The sequence below is a fragment of the Falco punctatus genome (assembly GCF_963210335.1).
Source record: "Falco punctatus genome assembly, chromosome: 2".
Lineage (NCBI taxonomy): Eukaryota > Metazoa > Chordata > Aves > Falconiformes > Falconidae > Falco > Falco punctatus.
Genome location: NC_137581.1, coordinates 36,685,433 through 36,710,454, shown reverse-complemented (window position 1 = coordinate 36,710,454; position 25,022 = coordinate 36,685,433). Strand labels below are relative to the sequence as shown.

At 34.6% G+C, this 25,022-nt stretch overlaps 1 protein-coding gene across 5 annotated transcripts in view; it reads right to left on the bottom strand.

The window, feature by feature from the left end:
• The window catches only part of PCDH17 (protocadherin 17), a 93,327-nt gene that overhangs the window by 43,318 nt on the left and 24,987 nt on the right, over positions 1 to 25,022 (bottom strand). For 4 of the 5 annotated variants that reach the window (XM_080375520.1, XM_080375518.1, XM_080375517.1 and 1 more), the window contains 2 exons: positions 19,846 to 19,904; positions 19,529 to 19,701 (listed from right to left, as the gene is read on the bottom strand). In XM_080375520.1, coding sequence (XP_080231646.1) covers positions 19,529 to 19,701; positions 19,846 to 19,904 — 232 coding nt within the window. The remainder of the gene's footprint in view (positions 1 to 19,528; positions 19,702 to 19,845; positions 19,905 to 25,022) is intronic. The other variant, XM_080375519.1, reaches the window with a different exon arrangement.

Genomic DNA, 25,022 nt, shown 5'->3' with positions numbered 1-25,022 from the left:
CCCCCCCCCCCCCCCGAGTCTTTTTGTTATGGCCTGAGAAAGAACCAAAAATAACATCACATTTCTGCAACATTTCCACGTTTCTGCAGAGATTTTGTTTCGACTTTCTGATTTTATATGTTAAAGCTCATATACTTTTTCAAATTGAAAATCGACTTAGATAAGAGCAGGGTATATTTTAATTAGTAACCAAGGAAATGTCTGTAATGAATGGAACACATCCAGGAAGGGTAGGCATCATGCAAGCCAGCACAGAAAAGGCTGGTAACATTTGAATTGGTTATAAGATTGTTTTTAAATTAAAAACAAGTGACAGGCATAGAAAAGCACATAATCTCAAACAACTTGTCAGCTAGAGTGACTTCACTAACTACACTCAAAAAGGAAAAAAAAAAAGTCTAGAGTAAAAGTTAACCACATTTGGAGAGGGAATAATCAAATCCCAATTGAACAGGGCACATAAAAATTAGTAACCAGACAAAACCCAAACATTTATTTGATTCTATACGTTTTTTAAGCCTGAAAAATAAGAACTACAGCAGCTAGTTCTAAGTGAGGAATATGATGTAACAGTTACCTCACAGAGGCAGTAGAATGAAAATATTCAGTGGAGCCCAGTCTAATTATAATGGCATGATACAAATTATATAGTGATGGTGAAGTACATTGCACTTGAAACAACTAGTCAAAGAGTTCACAAGAGGATAAACACCACTTTCTTGATTTACTTTTTTGCATTCAACAGGCCACTTTGAAAATGTAATTATCTACATGCTGCACTGTAATGCTGGCCATAAAGCATTCAAATTTAAAGTCTGTGTAGAAGAGAAAAAGGAAAAAGAAAAAAAATTACTATGGTACATTAACCTTAAAAAACTACATGAACATGACAACGTTTTTTAAAAGGAAATTGGAAAGGACAAGTAAAAGACTAAATGCTTGCAGAGAGCATGACAGACTGCTTAAAGATACTATATCGGGAGTTCAGAGTAACTGTATACCACTTATCAAAAACACTTTTAAAGGACAGAAAATAACCAGCATGGTGAAACAGCAGAGTAAAGGAAGCCATTAGGAGTAAACAGATACTCTTAAAAAAGTGGGAACTGTGTGCAAAGTGGGAAGAGAAAAATGCATAAAGTCAAACAAAAAAAATGTTACGATATTGTAGGGAAGGATGGAAAAGTTTTGAAGATAATTTGTTCATGACATAGCAAGTAATGAGAAGAATTTTTACCAAAAAAACTGAAAAAAAGGAAAGCCTGCCAGAGGATCAGTGGATCAGTAGGACTGACAGAAAATCAGCATATAATACAACGCTGAAAGAAGATAAGGTCACAAGTACCCGCTCCTCAGAAGAAAATGAAAAGGAAAAAAGCTTTGACAAGAAGGTACCTAGGGAGATTCCCACAATGCAGTTATTTTGTGGATAGAGATGAGTCATAAAAACTGCTTACAACTGAAAGATTAATAGACTAAAATTTAGAGAAAATGGGTAAAATAACTCCTAACAAATCAGCAGACCATATGGAACTCACATGTGGAATTGTAGCGTCATAACATTATCACTTAAATTAGCTTTGGTACCAAACAAATGTAAGTAGTAAAACCTGAGAATGATTGTGAAGAGCTGCAGATAGATGTCATGCTATTGAATGACTACAATAAAATGGCACATGAGATTCAGTGTCAACAAATTCAGGTAACACACAGGATGAAAAAGAGTAACAGCTCCCAGTATGCAAACTATGGGCTCTAAAACAGACCTTTATATTATTCTGGACAGTTAAAAGAAGATGTCAGCTCATAGCTCATCAAGAGATCAGTTAGAATAAGATGAAATCTTGGAAAAGGAATAGAGACTAAAACACAAAACATTACTCTGTTTAAATCCACAGCTGCTGTGTCTAGGCTTCTGTATGCATTCCTGCTCATGCCATGTTCAAAAGCATACAATGGAAATGAAAAGATAAAAAAGGGCTGCACAGATGATCAAAGTTATGCAAAGGCTTTCGTATTAGAAGAGATTAAATAGTCTAAGATTTTTTTAGCTTGGAGAATACACAACAAAGGGAAAATATCAAAATATTTTTGAATCATTATTGAATCACTGAGAAGACTAATAGGAAACAATTTTTTAACTGTTTCTCCTAAAGCAAGAACTAGGCACTGCCAATGAAATCGTCAGGTGGCAGGTTTCAGTCAACAGCAGTATCTTTGTACACATGCCTAAGATCATTGTGCAGGATGTTGTGGATGCCAGGGGTCCATAAGACAATTTGCCAAATTCATGGAACAAAAATCCACCCAAGTTTGATGGAAAAATGTATTTTTTATTTTCTTGCCTTCTTTTCCTTAGACCTTTAATTGCTCAGGGGTGTAATTATCCTAAAGTCTTTGTGTAATTGCTGGAGTGACAGAAAATTCCACAAGGTGACTCAGATGTTACATCTAGGTGGGTGATTGAATTACTTTCAGCTGGTATAAGTGAAGGACATACATATAGTACAGCTGCCCTAGACTGCAGGATGAGTTGTAGTTTGTTACCTCACAGTAACTTCCACATCTCAACCATTACTAGACAGGGTTGTTTTCATATGTTCTTAAGTTCCTACAGATTAGTATCTTACATACTAAAGAAAATGTTTCTATCTGTGTGGTAGTTGCTGAATCAGTGCTTGCACTGCACCTTCCCAGCAATTTTTATGACTTTTGCTTTCATATCCATTACTCTAAATGTCAGGGAGCTATTTTTAAATACTAGCTTAGTTCAGTTTAATAAAAGATATTTTAATATCTGCACCAGAAAAATTAAAAGAATTCCTTATTAAGAATTTAGTTTCATAAAATCTAATGCATATATAGATAACTGCATGACTGCTCCAGACAAGATACATTTTATAGGAGTAACATTTTACGGTCTATGCTGGAACAGTGATACAGAAAAAGACAGATGGGACTAGAAATATGAAAAGTCACAGAAAACATACAGTTAAAATTTTTGAATGTCTCATAGAACCTTTGGCTACATTTTCAATAGTTTTTTTTAATATGATCACTATTACTACTCAATTATTGGTTTATGCTGAACTTACTTCCTTTTCAAAATCTGATCTGTTCTATTATTTTCAACATTAGAATAACCATAGTATTTAATTCTTACATTTATTCAAATGAGGGTTTCTGATGATTTTCTATGAAAGGAAATAAAAAAGTTAATTTTCAAAAAAGCTGAGGGCTCTAAAGCCCAAATCAGAAACAATGTTAAGGGACTAAATTGGTCATTACTGACTCTATTGATGCATAATGGTATAAGACAACATATAGAGATAGGAAAAGCTGTGTAAAGCTGTAAATTAAAGAAAGTTTGATACTACTTCCAGTAATGCACACGTTAGCCTTCTCATTCAATAAACTAGATAAACTTAGATTTTGTGAACTGTAAATTTAACTATGACTAGCAAAACATAGATTAGTGTAATAGGATCTTAATCTGAATTACATTTCCCATAATTTCTGAAATAGAAATGTAATTACAAAGATTACCTAAGGGTTTCACAAAAATCTTGGGGTTTTATTTTTTGGGGTATTTATAATTTAAAATTATAAAATGAGTGGGGGTTGTTTGTTTGGTTGGTTGTTTCTTTTATAAACATATTATCCGTCTTCCTCTGTAAAAGTAGGTGGTTATTTTTTGTTTGTTTGTTTGTTTGTTTATTTATTTATTTATTTATTCACAGGGAAAATTTGTATTGTGGATAAGACAAAGGGAAACTGAACCACGAGAAGAAAGCAGTCAAATTTCCCGAAGTAAACTGGCTACCTTGAGGGGGGGGGGAAAATAATCCAGATGAAGTGTTTACTCTATTACTTGTTTATCAGTTAACAAAGTTGAAAGAGCAAACACAAAAGCAAAAGACACTCAAAGGTATTTGACCGATGTACAACAGAAAAGACTAACTTTCTGAGATAGTTTTGAGTGGTACTTACAGAGTTAAATAGCTGTTATTAGGGTTATTCTGAACATGAGAAAGCATGTAACACATTCTTGACAATCCTGTTCAGTCTGCCAAAAATGCAGTTCAGTCTTTGTGTGAGCCTTGTAAGAAAGCAGATTATGTTCACTATTAATAACACTGATGCTGAATAGCAACTTGTGAGACCAGATCTATATTGTGAAGTATTGCTGGCAAAGCTATGTCATCTAGAAGTGTGGAAAAAAACTACAAGCCCAGTTCACACAGCTATTTGGCAGAAAATTCTGACAGTCACATAGTTATATGTGTATATAGTTAGTTTAGTTTATCTCTTTCAGAGACATAGTGCAGAAAGGTTAGGAGACCTCTTTGTGCCAACATGTGCAACATCTCCAACAGCTGGCTCTGGTGATGGAATTGAGATGAGATTGGCAGGTGTATTCTTGTAGATAAACCTCACCTTACCACCAAGAATGTCACATACTACAGTCAGTGTGAGACAACAGGATAGACCCGAAGTATCTTAAATAAATATTTACTTATATTTAATAGGATTGCTACTGTATGTTTATGAAATGCCAGTTGATTCTTAAATGTATTTGCCAGGGATTAACAGCTGTTTCAGAATCCACTGCTATTTAATGAACATACAAGAACAGTCCTAGATGTAATAAGAAGTTAGGTTTAATAAGAGCATGAATTACTTCAACTCGCCAAACAATAAAAATTTACTGAAGATTAACACTATGTAAGGCACAGAGATCTTATATAGAGGTTAATCCTTAAATTAGTATGTTTTTATTCATCCCTTGGTATTTAATTAATTTAAATTATAATCGTTCCAGCAGTCAGATAACTATGTTAATTTATTTTGATTTTAAGTAGAGCTCCATGTAATCTAAGACCATGCCTTTCCTTTTCTGTGAGTCATTTCAGTAAAGCATTTCAGCACAAAGGGCTTTTTAGAAGCCAAGGTACAGGTTGAACTCGGATTCTAATTTTAAACATCCAACACTGTTCTTTATTGCTCCTGGCACCAGTAAGTTGGCCATAAGAGTTCAAAAGAAAAGCCAAATAGATGAATATTTAAGCAAAGCATCAAAAAATATGAATCTTACACAGGAACACAGTTTTGTGAGGAAGAAATAGTTCCCAGCCTCAGATGCATGGAAGAGGGAACAATGGCTGTGCAAACAAAAATTTTATTTCTCACATGGAAGAGAGATTCACCACCTCCACATCATGACTCTGATGAAATGGGAAAGAGTAGCAGAATAAATTAATGATGATGCCTCCTGAATAAATTAATGATGATGCCTCCAGAATTAACTTGGGCTGGAACCATTAACACCTATAACATGAATAAGAAACACAGAAGCCAGAATGTTGGAATAGACGATGGCCAGCATATAAAAATCTGGTTCCTGCTAAAACACTGAATTCATCTTTCATAATTTTAGATATCTACAATAATTGAACTACATCTGAGTTAGTAATCTTTTACTGACACTAGAGAGGAATGAGCATTTGAGGATGTGATTCATCTAAAATAGGTCAAATGAATCATGCTCCAGAAGTACCTATTGCTCTCTTCATTAATTCTAAAGTGTTCATCAACTAATTAAATATAAAGAATCAAGGTAACTAGGTCAGAGGTAGGTAAGATGGTAGGGACAAGATTTCTGAGAACTTGTGACTGTTCTTTCCTTCAAAAGAATTGAAAATGTAGAGGTTTGGGATGCTAAGCTGTCATGAATGAGTGGTTTAGGTTGCTTAAAAAATTGCCATTAAAGGTATTAGCATTTTTTTTTCTATATAAATTTGCAAAGTGTGACTTAACAAAGTTCAATGGCAAGGTTCACTCTACTACTTACTACATGGATGGAACATACAAAGGAAAAAATGAGTTAAAATCAAGCTCGAATGGTTTACACAGAGATGGAAAACTTTTTCCTTAACTAACAAAACCTTCAGGTCCAGACTTTCCGGTTTCCTTGTACTTAGAGAGGACTAAATATCTAGGAGAAAATCTAAGCCTTAGTTTTGAAACGATTCTGGAAAGGTAAAATTCTCTTTAAATGAAGATGCCATAAACTTGTACTTCATGGATTTCATTAAGATTGTGAAGAGTATTTTTAGATGTCTTGAATTTAACAAATTTTTTACTTCTGTTGTATTTTTTCAGAGTACCCTGTTCACACATCTGGCCAGTAAACTGAACAAAACCACTAAGTCCATAAGTAAAAATATCATAATCTATATTTTGAGAAAGCATTTCATTTTTGTTCAGGTACAAAAGCTTATGCAAAAAAAAATGATGATAATTGACATTGGATTAAAAAAAAATTATGTTTTGTTCAAAGCCGGCAAAGTGGTACAACTTTTCTGACTCTGATGAACATCCACTGCAAAACTGCAAGTACCTGTCAGATATGGCATGTATCCCAGTACAGGGTTATTTAATTGCAGCTAGTTTCTAGAAAAAAATACAAAATTTGATCACTTCTAAATTCAACAAAAGCAAATACCTCTAGAGTAGGGCAGTTTCTTCTTAAGAAATCTGAGTGTGTTTTAATAACTTGCTTTTTTTCCACCTCTGTGTTACCTGTTGCCTTCCCACACATTAAACTTCTAAGCTGGTTTTTATTTTTTCTTCTTCCTGTAACTCTTTCTGTCTTTCTATACTTATGCATATCAGAAAAAGATCAAATTTACAATAAGGAAAGTAGCTATGTGGTACTTATCTTTCAAATGTACTTGTAAAAAGTTTAAATATGTCTTCTTTTTAATAAACTATTAGCCAGCTATCGTTGTCATGTATACCTGTGAAAAGTTCCAGAAATGTAATAAATCTACAATGATCTGTAATTCTATTGACACCTGAATCTGTGTGCTTAAAGAAATTTTGAGGTTTTAAATAGCAAAGACTATTTTCAAATTTTAAATAGTAGCTTATTTTGTCTTACTTAAAGAGGTTACACATCTCCTGAGATAACCATAAAACAACAGTGAATTAGTGATGGGGTAAGATTTCTTAAAATCAAGTTGAAGGTGGGTGCCTAATTTTCACTGGTCATCCAACCAGTCTCTACAAGACTATTTTCCTGTGTCAAAATTCTAGCAAGATAAATAATTCTGCCAGTCTCCATATACTAAGAAAAAATGTGAATGTACACAAAATAAAATACATAAAATTTAAAAAAAGGGAATAAAATGAAACATTAATAGTAAGAAGTTAATAAAAAGGCTCTGAATGTAACACAAATATGGATATTATCAATAGTTCTATATAAAGAAAAGGAATTCATAGGAAAAATTCACAGCTCTTAAAACTACATATCTCAATAATTAGGCTTCAAATTCTTGTGCGATTTTATTTTCATACTAAATATCATGAAGCCAGGATATTTTGAAATAAGATTTAGTTCAGAAGTCCAAACCATTTAAATTCTGTTCTGATCTTGAAATAACAATACAATGATAGCTGAGGCAGTTTTTATCATATGCTTCAAAGTTTTTGATACTTCTGTTCAAAATTTACATTTTTATTACTGTTTTTTTAATGTTTGAAAATTGTTATAAATGTTAAATATACATGTCCTGAGTCAATATAATAACGCTTGCTTTGAGGCCATTACGTGCTGTAATATATTTTACCATACATTATTATGTGAATTTTCCAGTGTAATTCCATCCAAATAGACATTTTGAGAATGTCCTTATTTGTTTATTATAAGCCTAAATGACAAAGAAAAAATATTTTATGCTGTTATATGATATTGCTAGTGATTTAAGAATATGCAGTATCGACTTTACATGACCTTTTTTAGTTAAATTTTTATGGTCCAATTCAGTAGCATGATCTGGATACTCTACAATACTCTTGAGAAGCAAAAAGCAGCCACAGCACACTGGCAGGTTAAGCTGGCTTTAAAGCTTTCCTCACAGTAGTGGCTGTAGTATTCAATGTAATTTTCTTTCTCCATCCTTCTATGCTTCACGCACTTCCCTTCAAAAACACCTGTCCTTCCTATGCACACAGGTATTCTTACCTGGGTAACACCCAGGCATTTTTGGATCATAAAACTTGGAATTGAAAAAGAGAGAAGAGAACATGACGTATCTCATATTCAACTTTCTGTGTTTTATAATATGGACACAAATCTTACAAATATTTTAATCTGTTTAAATTTTCATTTTTTTGAAATTATTTGCCTATGGACAAATACTAAGTTTATAAAAGAATTTAGACTGAGAATTTGAAAGAAATTGATTTCATAGGTTATTCTGCAGTTTTTTCATAGAGAAAAATATTAGTCCTTTTTAGAAGTAGCCACCCAAAAATGACACATTGTTAGGGCCATATAATTTGATTTCCTACATTTCTGCTGTAGTGAAAGATTTCTATAAAATAGATATGAAGCTGGTACTTTCTGAAATTATAATGAAGGTGCAGTATGAATTTTATATACCTCAGGAGGAAAAAAAAAAAACGGGGCGGGGGGCGGAAGTAATTTCTTTTTTAAATTAGAAGTTATTTTGGGTGAACATATAGACCTACATCATCTTTATGTGAACTTTGCTTACAACAACAAAATACCATAGGGATAAGGGAGAGAATCCTCACTTCAAATCAAGCTAGTAAAATAGAAAAAAAAGTATCACATGCTAAAACTAATCACACACATGAAGTGTAGGACTGTTCATATTCAGCAGTGCATGAAAATCCAATATACGCTTCCCTAGGCCACGCAGATTACAGATGTGCTGCAAAAGTCTCTTTACAGGGTCAGAAGAGACACAATTCCACTTCTGTGTTCATGTAGTTCTCAGTCTGTATGTTTGACTCAGAATTTAGAAGGTTGTTTGAGCTGTATAACTGCCTAGAGATCTTGCTAATGTGTAACCTAAATTGCACTTTTTATGCAGTAACTGCATACATTTGTTCAAGCAAAAATTGGGTCAATTAGTAAAATTTTGTATGAAGAATTTAATTCAAAACTCTGACAAGCAGTTAAGCTGATAGATAACCTCTAAAAATCCAAGGTGCACATCTCTATAATATTTAAGCAGACAGTGCAATTATATTGTTCTATATATAATGCTCTTATATATGTATAAGTACATTATATGTGCAGTACTGTATATTAACTATATATTAAAAACTTCATTTTTTAAAATATTCTTTTTCAAGTGTATACTATATTATAGATTCAAAGCTTTTGCCTCAGAATTATTATATTTTCAAGCTTTTTATTATGCTTAACAAGCTTTGTAATGAAAATACTGGTTTATCTTAAATTTGTAAATTGTTCTCAGCAGTTTTAAAATTTTCCGTATTGTTAAGTGTTGTAGTTGAAGTCCAACTCAGTCAGCCTCACACGGGGCACCAATTGTTGCAGCACAATCAAACTAGTAGACTGCAACAAGGCTTTACCGTTGGTCAGATTCTACTGTCTGTGCTGCTTCTCCTCTGTCATGACCTCTGGAGAAAGTAGATTGCCTTGTTGCAGTCTACTAGTTTGATTGTGCTGCAACGGTTAAGATACAGATTTATATAGATTCCAAAATCAAATTTTCAGGGACACCAGTTAATGGTGTGTTATTTCTGTATTTATGCATATGCATGCGTACATGTATATACACCCCAAATACATGTATAGTACCACTAATACTGAAAGAAATAATAAAAGATGAAGGATTTTTTACATGTAGTCACATGAACATCTCCACTGAATTATATGAGACAGTTTATGTACAAAAAACTGGAAGAATATGGTCCTAAAATCAAAAAAATACATTTATTTGTCTTAAATAAAGGGTTTTTTTCTGTGCCACAGTATGACTTGGTTATACTGGGCATATGCTCCTCTCCATTTCATGCTGCAGAGGAGAGCAGATGGGATTAAATATAGCTTGGCATGCAGCACAGGGGCAGCCACGGAGCAGTATTTTCTAGTACCACACAGGCACTACCAGCTCCATATACATTAGAGCTGAAACACCAAAAAGGGCATGTCACCTTCAGGAAAGGGTAGTAGTCAGGGAACATCTGTTACACATGCAGTGCTCCCTGTAGAAAGAACTGAAACACAATGAAATATGCATCAAACGTTCCCTATACACTGAGGTACATTAAGTCCCCTTCAAACCATATAAAGCCCACTTGGGGAAAGGAGGTTATTTGAGTGCAGCAGCTGGAATAGGGGAAAACAGCAGCAGGGAATGGAAACCAGCTGTTCTGCCATTCTGGAACTCTAGGATGGGCAGTAGATGCACAGAGGCTGATACGCGGCATGTGTGCATCACTGATGTACAGAGACTAGACAAAGTTTCACTAAGCAGTGATTAGTTAATCATGCTGCAGCTCTGTCTCTGAGCAGAGTCCATCTTAAATGCTAAGTATGATTATATTATATCAGAGATTCTTCTTGTGAATCACTACGTAATCCATGTTCCCTGCAAGTCTCTAAGCTCATATGGTGAGTTCTTCCTGTAAAAAATGTTCACAGAGAAAAGGCTGCAGAACAGGTCAGGGCAAATTTTCCCTTTCGGTACATTTTACTCAGGACTAGACAGTATATCACACCCTCACATTTAATTATGGCATCATAAAAAGCTGATCTAGAGTGGATTCTCTGGCCCTGGGTAAGTTAAAATAAATCTAGGTTATCGCTGACAAATGTATATTTAACCTGTTTTAAAAACTGCCAGGAAGGGGTATTTTTTAACTTACATGGGTAGCCTGCTTCAGTGCCTAGCAGTATTTACAGAAAAGTTCTCCCTGGTATGTAACCTAAATAGCTCTCCCAGTAAATTAAACAGAAAGAAAAGAAAAAGCAATCACCATGCTATTCAGAACAACTTTACATACACAAAGTCTTCTGTTATGTTTCACCCCAGACTTTGTTCATTTAAACAAAGACAAATTCTAAGCAAAAACACTTCTTTCAAACTTTGCTTACAGGCCATGTTTTGCAAAATTCTATTTTCTGCTATTATTCTGCCTCTTTGTTGATTCTGAATTTGTCCAGATCTTCCTCAAAAATATGCCTACAAACTGAGTACAGTTGCTGTGTAACTGATTAAGAGTGTGCTGTAACTCTGGCCCAAATTAGATTATAGCACTTTTCTCCCTCTGGAAACCAGGGCATAGGAGAAAAGTAGCATGTACATAGAAAAAGGGTCAGGAAAAGGACAGGCTGGATTATTCTGTATACAGAAATTAGGAGATACTCTTTGTTCCAGAAGCACAAAATACAATTAGTATTATTCCAACTGAAGCACAGCTGAATGGAATAATTAACTCCTGTCTCTTATTTAGGACACTTCTGTTTTGTCTTCCCCAGCTGAACTTAAAACTATTGATAACTACAGTCAGAGTATGGGTTTCCAACTAATATGCATCAGCTTTACAGTAACTTCATCTGCGTGTGGCTGGAATATGCAATGAGATTGTGTTAAAACCTGACTACTATCGCTGTTTATCATATCTGTATTTTCTGCTGACTCAAGAAGAGGAGATACACCCATACAATGATGGTTTAAGATGAGAGAAGAAAAGATGTATTTATTTTAATTGTCTCCTTTAAATAACTGGATAAGCGCGCACCCACACACACTCATATATATATATATTTAAAGTGTAATTCTGTGCAAGCTTAATTAAAAGAAAAATGTAAATGCACCATGCAAGGACATTTTCAGAATAGACTCCCTAGTCCCGTTACAATAGGTTACAATCATTTCCATGGTATGAGGTATCCATGCAATACATGAGCATATACCCTAAAATTTTCATTAACAAAAGTAAGCACAGCAAAGAACATCCATTTACCACCCAGGGAAATGCGTAAAGCCTGAAACAATGAAAACTATCTATTTTCTGATTTCCTTCTTTCAAAAGTTGTTGATCTTTCTATGCCCCCACTTTTCTTTCAATTTATAAGAAGAATCTGAAAAGAAGAAATGTTAGCTGAAGATAATGATTTTGACATAGAAGGGCCTCATCTTATTGAGAACTGCAAATCCTTCTCTTGCTCTTCTAGTGGGAATAAAGCAAAAAGATAACTTATGGATTCTAAGCCTTCCAAGAACAAACTGCAGTACAATGACTGTGCTAAGCCCCGGGAAAGGAGGTGTCAAAACAGAGAGTACAGAAAGGAAGTAATGAGATTTACAGTAGTGACAGGGGAGGGATATTCTGCTTTGTTGCCCATAAAATAAAGCATGAAGAAATGAGCACCAACAGCTACAGCACCCAAATATTAGAATTTGCACTCACATATCAGATGGGGGATTTACAGTAACAGAATTGTGATCTTGAAGTGCACGTTACGTATTAATTTGCAAGTAACCTCATTAAAGAAAATTCTTCTGATATTTATCAGTACTTTTACTGAACAGTCTCAAACTTTTAAGGTGTTAGTAATGATATATCTATATTGATTTGATGGTGAAGTTTCCAATTAAAACAAAATACAGGGCAAAAATATAATTCCAAACCACTGAATTAATTTGTAATTATAAAATAAGTAGAAATAAAGGGGGTGGGGGGTAGGGAATGAAATTACCTGAAAAATGTAGCACAACACACCCAAAGATGCATAGATGAAGCTGTGCTGAATGGTTATAATCACTTTTTTGTATCACAGTGTTTTCTGTGTGTATAGATGCAGAAAGTTCTTTCTGCATGTTTTGGAAGTCATTTATAGAAATTTTCCCCCTAATTTGTGACTAAATACATTAATTAAATGTGGGATATGCTATTCACAAAACTTCACTGATAACAGATATATAATGATGATAATCTGCCAGACATTGAAACATGCACCTTATTAAAAACCTGGTTTGGCAGAACTCGGCTTTAGCTGAGAAGCAGGATAATAGGCAATAACAGGCAGCAATAATAGGCTAAGATACTCTGATGCAAAGTGTATTCACTGTCACTTCAGCTGCCAGAATGTTTGCACTGCTTTTCTATTTTGTATCAATGAAGGCAGATAAGTAAGTAGTCAAGGCATTAAGCTAATCCATCCCTTCTCCATTAGGATGCCACTTCATTTCCTTTTCTGACTTCTTTTAAGAGAAACACCTGCTTCCTCAAACTTCTCCTTCCTCACCTGGATAGCCCTGATTGAAATCCAAAGCTGCTCATACACTTATAAGAAGAGCACATGACAGAGGGAAGCTGTGTCTGAGAACACTACCATCTCTAACAAGGATGCACCAAACAAACTGGACTCTTCTTTGAAGCACACCTGATCATCGTGCAACCTGACATCACACAGTGTCACTCATCTAGATTTGGTACTGAAATAACTGAAATGTTAAAAGTGACTGTAAATTGACTGGTAGATTAATGGAGGGTCTAAAAATAAAACTTAAAACCAGGAAGATATTCAACACAACTGCAACAGAGGAGAAAAAAAATCTTTAATACTCTGTAAATAAAATAAATAAATTTTAATTGTAAATAAACTATAAGAGTATATAAAAGTTGTTAGATATGAGAGTTTTGCCTTTAGTTTGCCCAAATCCATCACATAATTTGCTTGATACATAATACAGCAACAGATCTGTCACAGATTACTGGGTATTAACATGAGAAAGGGCCTGAAAATAATCTGTACTCCAAAGGCAACTGACCTGTATCCCTCCCTGTAGTTCATTAACAGGTTTAAAGGGAGATTATTCTGATCTCTCAAAAAGAGGCATTACAGAACATTTGCATAGCCTAGCTCAGCCTAGGTAAGGAAGTCTTGAAAAAGTGTTACCTAGATCATCTTTAAATGAGTGTTTGAGATCAAGGCACTTAGAACTTTTGAATCTTTTATGAGCACTCCTCTGACTAAAAGTGAAATACATTAATGTAAAAGGTTAATACCAATAGAAGTTTCAATATTTCCATTCAACAAGGACTTTATAAGGAGGATGAGACCAACAATAATGCTGCTAATTCCCTTAACTTTATAAGTACTGTTTCAATGAACAACGTACACACAACAGAAAAGTGGGAAGAAAGTACTGGCAGTGGCTTAAATGTAATAATAAATTTGTTAAACACTGGAGTGGACAGCAATTCACTCTAGCAAAACAAAAAACAACAACAAAAAAAATAAGGACAAAAAATGGCCTTATTCTTCATTAAAGTCTGTAATGGTACATAAAGTTTTAGTCTTGAATTAAAAATCTCATTATTAGAATGGTGCCAAAATCAAATATCTCCAGGGTGTTGATTACAAATTTGGTCAATCAGAAGCAGTTACAGAATAGATAAGTTAGTCTTTGACCTATGCTGTTCTTCATTTAGGATCAGACATGTGCTTGCTTGCATAAAGCACAGAAGCCCCCAAAAAAAGAAGAGAGAAAAAGACATGAAAAAAACCCAACTAAAAGGTGTGTGGGGGTGTGTGTGTGTGAATAATCCCATTTTGTGTGGGCTTTGTCTAACACTTTCCATAATTTACAGTTCTAGAAACACACTGCTACTAGGTCATTACTAGGAAAAGGAAAGAGATTTTCAATACAGTTAAGTTTCTCTTATAGCTTGCCTGTATAACAATTAATCAGATGGAAGTGAAGAATGGGTATCATGGGCAAGTCCTGACATACAACAGGCAATTTAGCACCTAACCTGGCCATGTTAGGGGTAAGCAAGTTGGAAGCATCTCAGATGGCAGTGCAGTCTGACAGCTATTCACATTCTGTGCACAGAGAGAACGTGATAGGAGATGCTCTGTCCAGAGGGAAAAACCTATGAGAGGAAGCAATCTTGAACAAAACATTTCCCAGGTTGTGCCAGCTCTGGGGGGACTCTCAGCCTCCAACAGTTTCTCAGTGGGGGCCATCACCAGCTCTGAGAACTTCGGAGATAAACATTTCTCCACAATTTTCTTTTTTCCATTATCTCATTAAGCTGATGTACTCATAAAAGAACCCATCATCCCCAATGGCATGGAAAGCATTGGTGATGATGTCAGACAGCAGAAATTTGCTTGATGAACTTTCTGCACTTATCAGTCTAGACTGATTCTCACTCAGTTAAACAAAATGGATTTTAATTATCTCACAGACTCAAGCAAGATTACGGCAGGAAAATCAATGGACATTTCAGAAAAAATCTTGGTAAAAAATTCTGATAATTTCTGCCCTGTTGCAGATGGATAATGCAGGATACTCAATTTCAGGGACCATTCTTGTTTAGAAATCGAGAATCTAAATGTACAAGTTACTACAGACTTATTCTGTGGATGTGCTCAGTAGATCAACTCAAGAGTTAACAGTATTCATAGATAGTCTAAAACACTGAAATAGTTTTTATTCCTAAAACTGTTGCATGTGGGACTCCATCAGTTGTAATGCAAATATGTTTTTGTTGTGACGATGAAGCAAGAAGTATTATATTTTTAAGTTGTATGTAATTATATTTTTTTCCTGAAAACCATCACAGTCCTTTTATATTAGACATCTGTACCATAGACTAAACCAGTGCTGTTCTACAGAGAAGCCTGGTGAGCAATACAGATCCTTGAGGAGTCTCTGACACCAACACTGAAGCGTTTCCTTCCACCCTTCCTCCAAGGAGGTGCCTCTGGTCTTCATTTATTCTCAAGATCCGTGCTACTGTTAAGCGGACAACAGCATGTGCAAAAATGTCCCCTCTATGGGATGTAGGTGTGAATGCCAAGCAAGCGTGTTGAAAGAAAGATGCAATGCACAATTTCATTTTTTTTTTGCAAAGCAAAAACTCAACAAAAAAAGCTACCAAATTTGGAGATACTTAATCCCCTGGATATTTTTTACAATGACATGAAAATGTAGATTTGTGTTAAAGCAAGAAAGTGCAGACAGCAAAAACCAAAAGAAAAAGGAAGGAAGAATTCCTGAGAAATTCTAAGACAATGATTTATAAGGAATTTTTGTTTTAATATATTGTTTTACTGATTATAGGTAAACATACCCGAAATTCACTACAAAAAGTATAAAATTTACATCTTGCTGTTCTACTGTGTCCTTGTAGATATCATTTATTGTTTTTGATACGCTTTTCAGCTTTGGATGTCTTTTAAAGAATTATAGATTATTGCTGTTATGCTTAAACCATACCAAACAACATGGCCATTAGTATTTAAATATAAAATGTGAATAATATATGCTACTTCAGGTGACATAAATGGGTAACCTTACAGATGTATTCAAAACTATTAATTCTTGTGAGACTTCTAAGTAGGGTGATCTCAAAATGTCCAAACTAGTGATAGGGTTTGAAGTCTCAGCTACAAAAGTGAAAAAAAAGAGAGGTAAACAAAACAAATCTATCTTAAACCGTTCTATTGAAAGAGTAGCAGGCATATGGAACAAGCTGCTTAGCCAGACAGATTCAGATAGCATAAGTAAGCTTAAGAGACAGCTAGATATTCTAATGCACAAAGTGGCTTGGAATTCACAGCAACAGGATATAGGCTGAGATAACTAAAATGGGACATGCTTATTTTAACATAAGATTAACTGTCCTGATAACTTTTATAGGGTGGTGTTTTGGGTGGTTTTCCCCTTTCTTTCCATTAAGGCCAAGTGATGAGCTTTCATAAGCATTTCATAATGGTACCTAATTTACATTATCTTTCCCATTTGACTGAATATTTTAAATCACCACCAAACAAAACTTATTTGGAGATATTTTCCTTGAAATTGAACATAGTAAACTTACTAAGGCTTTACCATCCACTGTTTGCACTATTTCAATGCAAATCATAAAGTAAGTTCAATTGTCTCCCATCCCATGCTGAAATTAGAAAATGTCTTGTCTACAACAATTATTTTTTTCATAGAATTTCCTACTTCTCTATTACTGATAGAAGCACAATTGCTGTAGTGCTACTGACACAATTTTTGTCTCAATATGACCATTTAATTTTCAAGCTGTCTTGGCTACAGTTGTTCAAAACTGTAGTTAAACTACTGGTACTGCTAGCATTCTTATTACTGCCACGGATAGAATCAGATTCGTGACAAAGATGTTTGGAATTACATACAGAGGATGTCAAACTCCAACTTAATTCATTTTTCAATCAGGAATCTCAAGTCAAGATACTGAATTCACAGTTAAGCTTGATCTTTTTTTTTAAATGTCAGACGATCTAGTAATTAGCACTGTTTTAATAGCAGAAGTTAAACTATTTTAAAAATCTTTAAACAACAACAATCAAATCTGAAACTTTCCTACAAAACAGTGAATTCCCATCCCTCTACACAACCCAGAATGATGAGAGAACCACAGCTTCTGATACTGCTTCAGGTGCTGCCAGAGACAATTGTTTCTAGCAAGCTGTCAATCTCTTCTTTTCCAGAAAAACAATTTTTCTCTAAAGAAAATGCAATCCTTTTTCTATACTAATCACATATATCGTATTTCTCATCCTACTTCAACTTGTCTTATGACTAGAGAAAGCAATTTTGTTTATCTTCTTTCAAAAGAGAAAAGTTACTTCAGGCTAAAAACCCTAATCATACTAAGCTCAATGACAACCGATCATTGATTTCATCAGGAACACCACATTGCACCACATTTGTTACTGCAATGATCTGTAGCCCCATAAGGTGCTTGCTGCAGGTTCAGTTTTCATAATAAACCAATGATTTTATTACAGCACGCTTGTGACAAAGGAGTTCGTACAAGTAAACAAATGGATATCATTACCATTTGTAATTGGGGGGGGGGGGGGGGGGGGGGAGGCAGAAAAAAGTATTTTATCTCTCTGTCCTCAATCTTTTTTATGAACTTCAGTAAGAAAATTCACATAAACACCCACTGCTGCAGTCACTGCCTGACAGTATTTAACATTCACAGTTTCAGTATAATTTTAATAAGGGTGTGAGGAATTCCTATGAGCCACTGGAATAAATTGTTTCTAGATTAATAGGATCCCTCATCTAGAAATAATGATACATGCAAACTTCCATATAACTCTTTGCATTATAATGAAAATATAATGACCAGAGTTGGGCTTGATGCTGCTGGACAAACTGCAATATTATAAACTCTGGCAATACAGTCCATTTCTAAAACAAACACACTTTTTTTAATTTGAGTAGTAAATCATTTTCCTAATGAAACTTCCAAAATTTTAGAACTCTTTCATGGCTATACTTGCCATAGAGATCCAGAGGTTTTGTCTTTTTGTTATACAAAACTAAGAAAATCAGACACACTCAAACAGCTTCTTAAAAAAAAAAAAAAAAAAAAAGTCCAATACTGCATCTTTATACAGATCAATGTCCAATTATAAGCACAGAGTTGCTATGGCAAAAGGTCAGGGAAAAAGAATCTTTCCAGCATTTATTACTTGGAAAATAAGGTCATATGTGAGGTCAATCTCCAAATATATACAGAATAAATTATATTGCAGCATTCTAATATTCTACGCAGCAAAAATTATACTGCAATCTCAACATAATCAGGAAATAAGAGTTGGAATATATATTTCCTGGTGTCTGTACTACAGATCAGAGTAGGCTGAGGCAAAATACCTAGGTCCAATTAATCAACAATTAATAAAAATCTCATAATATATTTCTGCTTAATTATAAATATAGCTTCTTATTAAGGCTGACTTATTTAATAGTCTTTTATCTGTCTTTAACACTGCATCATCTTCCCCATAACAAACTAAAATAATAGCAAGCATACAAAACATTTAAAAATAATTCAGTGGTGTACTGTATTCTTTACAGACCAGAAGCAAAACACAAACACACACAGCACTGGAAAACTTAGTCTGTCTGATGCTTTAAAAAAAAAAAAAAGAAATGTCTCTTTTGAAATGAAAGACCTCATAATTAGATAAAACACATCTGGAAAAAAATGAATTGGACACAGACTTTGAGGAAATAAACATGCTTGCTTGTCAGAATGAATGCTTGCAGAGAGCACTGTCATTGTCCTGATATAAGTCATTTTAGCTGTTTCACAGACACCGATCTTTGGTACCTTTACAGGATGTAAATGAAATTATACTGAAAAATCAGATTGTATTAGTATTTGACACTTGTCAGACTACTATTAATTGTGAAATCAACATTACAAAAAAGAAAAATACATCCATGAAATGAAAACATCTTCTTATCCATTTTTACTCTTGTCTGATATCTCAAGCTTCGCTTCTTTTCCTGACTACGTGAGGAATGTAAATGACTGGCACTCTTTTATCTGTTGCAGTCATGTCTAGTTTTAATTTCCAAATCATGCTTTGGCAGAAGGACTATATATAATATAACACAGGCAATGCCAGTGGAGATAAAGTATATTCTGATCATTTTAGAAAAGTACTAATTTTTTTTTTTTTTTAATCTACTTTGGATACTTGTGGTTTCATTTCATGTTCATTCTGAAAGATACTGAGTGTTCTTTGCTCTGGGCTAGCTACAAGATTTACTGTTTTCTCTGATAGTATTATCAGTGGGCCTGACAAACTGCAACCGTAATACTAATAGGTTTATAATGACGGCTTAAACTTTACGCTTTTGTAAACATTGGAGGCTTCACTCACCTTGTTCAAGTGGCTGGCTTTTAGTTGAAGTAGTTTTCATCTTGAGTGCCTCCCTAACAGACATGTCACAGCAGGAGCCTTTGTTAGTGTCTTGGTCACTGTCAGCCTGATCACTGTCCCCATGCCCGCTGTCCCTCAAGCTGGCTCTTTCTGGATCCTTGAACGTGGAGCTACTGAAATACATATTTTTAAAAAGAGAGAGAGAGAGAGAGAGAGAGTTGTATTTACTTGTTCTAAGTTGAATTGTACTCTCTGGCAAAGCAATTTTGACAAGAATGCAAATGGGGAAGCCGAGAAAGTTATTTAATAGGCCTTACCTTTGAACAAACTGCTGCCTGCTGCCCATGTAATTGGGCTCTGCGGGAAAATTGTCTGTCTGTGAAAGAGAAGGAAAAAAATACGTATAGTTGTACACTGGACAAATCTCCTGCAGAGCAACAAGATTTCCTAGAGGAGAAATGATTAATAATTCAAAAATTCCCTTAATCTTCAGATTTGTACATTTTAATTAAATTGGAAAATGCTGGCATGTAATTATGTGCTCAGAACAATTAAATGATTCCGGTCCACAAATTACCTGCTAAAGTAAACAATGAGGCTCCAGTAAGTGGCATTCTCTGTTAGTAACCTGACAGATGACACTGTTTATGTTTTTTCATTAGTTAGATATTAAGACTGATGGTTATTGAAAATGAGAGAAAAAATTACTTTTGCATATTCCAAAAGTGAATTATTCAATAATACTAATTTTTAATCATAATTACATCATCTACTGGGATTCTGAAGCCTTTACTGCTGTAATACAACTTCACATATCGCTATGTAATTCTTGAACTGAAAAAGATCAACAAAAAAGTCAAGAAAATTTACAGCTGATTAGCTGTGGGCTTTCTTAAATGCTACTGGAAAAGCACAAGTATGAAAATATTTGGATTTTCTCTCTATTTTTCATCAGTATTAATAGCTATGTCAGAACAATGAGAAACATACATGCGAACAAGAACATTAGATGATTGTTGTAGACAAGGAATTTTTTTTAAGAAGATACTTTCATTAAGTCTGTCATGAGTATATTTTTAGCAGCATGAGCTAAGTAACTGTAGAAGCAGAAGTATTTACAGCATCCAGACCAACATGGAATCCAGCCAAAGGGAACTGAATTCCCCTTGTATCATCAGCTGAAGTTCTTTGGGAGAGAGACTGCATCTTTCAAAATCTCCATATACTGTACATTCACACACATCACTTCTTGCAGCTGACCTACTGACAGAGCTTCTACTGTTTTCTGTATCAGTTCATATCACACCACTATGCTTTGCAGCAGCTATGAGTTTTGCAACAGCATCTAACATAACAGAATGGGTAGCGCAGGCAGCATTCAATTAATGGAGCAGAAGGCTCAAGGTAAGGTTTATTGTTGCACACGAAGTGTTGTACAAGTGACTGATCTCTTAGATACTTGGGTTTCCCTGCCACTCTCCAACCCATTTTTTAGCTTTGTTTTGTTTTTATAGGTAGGTGGTAATCAGAAATATTTGCTATTTCTTGTATGGTTGCAATATTGGACCTTGTAAAAGATGCATGAAGTTACATCTGAAATTTAACAGTCACTTCCGTTTGCAACAGAAAATAGGTAGTCACCTGCCTGCCACTCTCAAGGTCCATGTGCAATAAATGTGCTTATCTTGTGTGATTGAGGTAAGGTAAGGGAGATAAAGAATCATCTTCTGTTTGGCACGTATGAAGTCAATTTACATTGTACTTTCTTCTTGTTTCCACTTAAATCCTTTGGTTCCAAAATCAGGATTACAACAGACATTGTGTTCACATTTTGAAGCCGTTTCTAATTTAAGCTGTGGAGTACACAGTATTGTATATGTCATTACAAAAATAATCTGATGCTTTACAGTGAATTTTCTCTTACAAGAAACTACAACAGAATCAGTTTTTACTCATCTGATTTCGAAACATAGCATAAAGCACCCATACTTATAATTCTAAATGTAATTTTGTCCTATCAAAATTATGTATAATTTGGAAATCTGGGTGTTTATGTCCAACTAGAGATTTTTTCTTCAGCAGCATCATTAAAAGATGGGTTTATGAAAGTTCTTAAATACTGCTTAAGAAATGCAAACAATAAGCTACATTCAGAAGGACAATTCTGAAGATCTGGGATATCAAACTCAACATCAGCCCTGTCACTGTTTTTCCAAGTCAGCGTTTCAGAAACTGATGATTTCAGCTACCGGCACCCAAACTTTTAAAAATCTGTCCATTTCAGTTAGGGAGTAGTTTATTACTTTGATTTTAAAAACAGATGAGATCCTGCTTTTGATATATGCAATTAGAATAAAAGCTTGTCTTAACTTTTAAAATATTTCAAGCTATAAAAACAAACACAAAAACAACAAAAAAGGAAGAAATCAAGGTGCAAAGGTTAATATTTCAGCATTCTTATAATGTCTTAAATGTAGCACATTTTGAAAGGAACATCAGTCTTAATTCTGCTGTTTATTCTTTTCTTGTCACAAATTGTGAGCTAGTATCTCTCATGTGTGCCAAAAATCTACCTCATGTATATGCACATATAATCATTATGACACCCACAGAGCCCAATACCTCTCAATCTAAACAAACATTTACAATTGCAGAACTCAAGTTTGTTTTCTAAGTCTAATATCTCAACTATAGATGCCCAGGAAAACTGGCCTTATGCTTTTACTTATGTAAGACATCTGCCTCCTCCTAAACACAGCTGCTACTAGAATCAACATTTACATTTTTCAAGTCATTGTCAGGCAAAATGCCTGTTATAAACTGCCTTTTCAACAGTTCTGTGCCATTAGAAAAGTCAAACTTTTGCCCTGGAATTAACTGTAGCACCTCCTTAATGATGCTAGGAACTTATCTATAAGCTGGACCACAGTAAAAACTGGTCATGCTATTTGCTTCTGCTTTTGCATAGCAAAAAAAAAAAAAAAAAAAAAAAAAAAAAAAAAAATTCACACACCCCAGACTAGCCAAGACATAAATTTTAAAGTAGAAATTATGACCACATCTTAGCTGCTGTCCTAAAAACGGGTGCTGCTTCTGAGAAATTCTGTATTTATGGTAATCATTAATGATCTTTGACTCAAAAGTAATTTGACCAATTTCCTTCATATTGTATTTCACAGCAATACAAACAGTTGGGTGCCATGTTACAGTGAGTTCATTGCTGCAAAAGAACAAATGTAAATACTTGATAACCATAGACAGCCACAGAGCTCAGAGCTAAATTCTTTTCCTTCTGCTCTAAAAGCATTAAACCTTCTCCTATGATCTATGAGAGTATGATGTTTCTGTTGAGCTATAACAGAGCAGTTGAAACAGGCAGCAAAGAGAGAACAGCTTCATGTATGATCATACCAATACAAAAATGGGGATAATAAGCAAAATTTTAAGGCTAGACAATTTAGAAGAATCTTAGAAAGGTAAGCATCTGGTTCACAATGGATTGCAGAGAGATATGGATGTCTAACTCCCTTAAACATTTTTTATTATTTTTTTTTATCCCAGTTGAAGTGAGTGGTCACATACTTAAATTTTTTACGCTGTCACATCTACGGAAGCGGTATTACACAGCTCAGCTCATGCATTCATCGTACCTCTTTACACTGCACAGTGGTAACTCTAAGAAATTAGTGCTACTTTAAAAATCTATTAACATCAAATAAAGTCTTTGTTCTTCTCTGGGTATACAGCCCTTTCTAGGAAATCAGAACCATTGTGACTCTGTTTGCCTCCAGTTTTAAGATAGGTTTCCACTAAGCTGCAGACAACCACCTAAAAGCAAGTCACCTAATCTAGGCTAATCAGCTAAGATCTCCTTATAAGCATTAGCGATATACAAGATAATGCATCCCATTTGGGGCATGTAGCTTTTGGTAAGTACTGCTCCTGGTAATGACTATCACCAATAACTGTAAGGGAATCTAGATGACCAACAAGATGTTCAGTGTAATAGCTAAAGCTAAGTAAGATGCATTGTATTAGAAGTGAATTAATGGAATTACCATCTCCTGGTAAATAACTAAAAATTAATCAAATGCCATCACCGTTAATGTCCTGAAGAACAAAATAAAACAAGTTCCACCCTCCCCCAGGAAAACCCGTAGAAACAATCCATCTCTAAAAGTCACTGGAGTTAAATAGTAAAGGCATGTTTTCTGTCTCTGTGATTCAAGGTTGAGGGCTGAAGTATCTACTAAGTCGCTGACTACCAAGACATAAGTTCTTCAGTAGGAAGAAAATGCACTGGGACAAATGGTCTCTAAAACTAAAGCAAAAGCAGAACTGTCCACTGCCCTGGTTAGATACTAGAGAATTAAAGTCTGTGATGTCAACCTAACTGTCCGTAGCTCCCCTAGAGAAAAGGTCCTGATTTTATGAGTTGTTTTGACAGATCAGTGGAACTAGTTGATTTCCAATGAGACTACTTTGTTAATGCAACAGATATACTTTTTCACAGTAGCTACAATGGCCCATTAAAAATACTTCCTTTCTTCTATCTGTCCTAATATGTGACCCTAGAGAAAACTTGAAATTTTAGGAACCCTGCCATTACTGCAATGTTGCAGAAAAATTCCTGAAGATTTCTGTACACACATTTAATGCAGGTTTCTCAGAAGGATGAAGCTCTTAAAAAAGAGATTTTTTTTGAAAGAGATCAGAATGCATATAAAGCTTTGAAAGCTGCCAAAATTTATAAAAGAGGGTTACTGACTTTCAGAAAATATTTTACAGTTTGATTATGTTACCTTTTACATCGGGGAGTTGAGGAGGAGGAAAGTAAAAGAACAGGCAAATTAAACCTGTGCAAAATACACTTTTACTGGCATGGAATTTCAGATGTGACAATATAATTGCTACAGTCTAATAACATGACTTAAAGAATCATTTACTGGCCACTGTTTGCATGAACAACATGTAGAACATCCTTCCAGTGCTATCGTCAACTGTCTATAAAACCATTCAGTTACGCATGTTAGTGCTTGAGTATTAAGACCACATAGGGGCCCAGATAAACCACAGTTTTTGCTAGATATGGATCTCATAAGATTAATTTGGAACATTGAATTTTATTAATTCGAAATAAAACCATTCAGTAGTTTGAAAGTCAACCGTTAAAGTTCTACTAGTTAATTCTACAAACACGAAAATTTCCAGAAGTTTCATTTAGAGAAGGAAAATGAAAAATTATGGCTAAGAACAGAGTATCAGAAACAAATTCCTCATAGGAGCTATTAACATTATATAATCTCACAAGGGGAAAAAAAAAATTTGAAAGCTTCATCGCTGGAAACAGCTTGAACCACCCTGGGTGAAGCATTACACAATGAATTATGGGGAATATTTTTAGCAATAGGCTACATTAATTCCTTTTGCTTTCATATTATTCATACGTTCATGTTCACAAGATATATGTGTTTGCTTCTGTTGAGATGTTTTG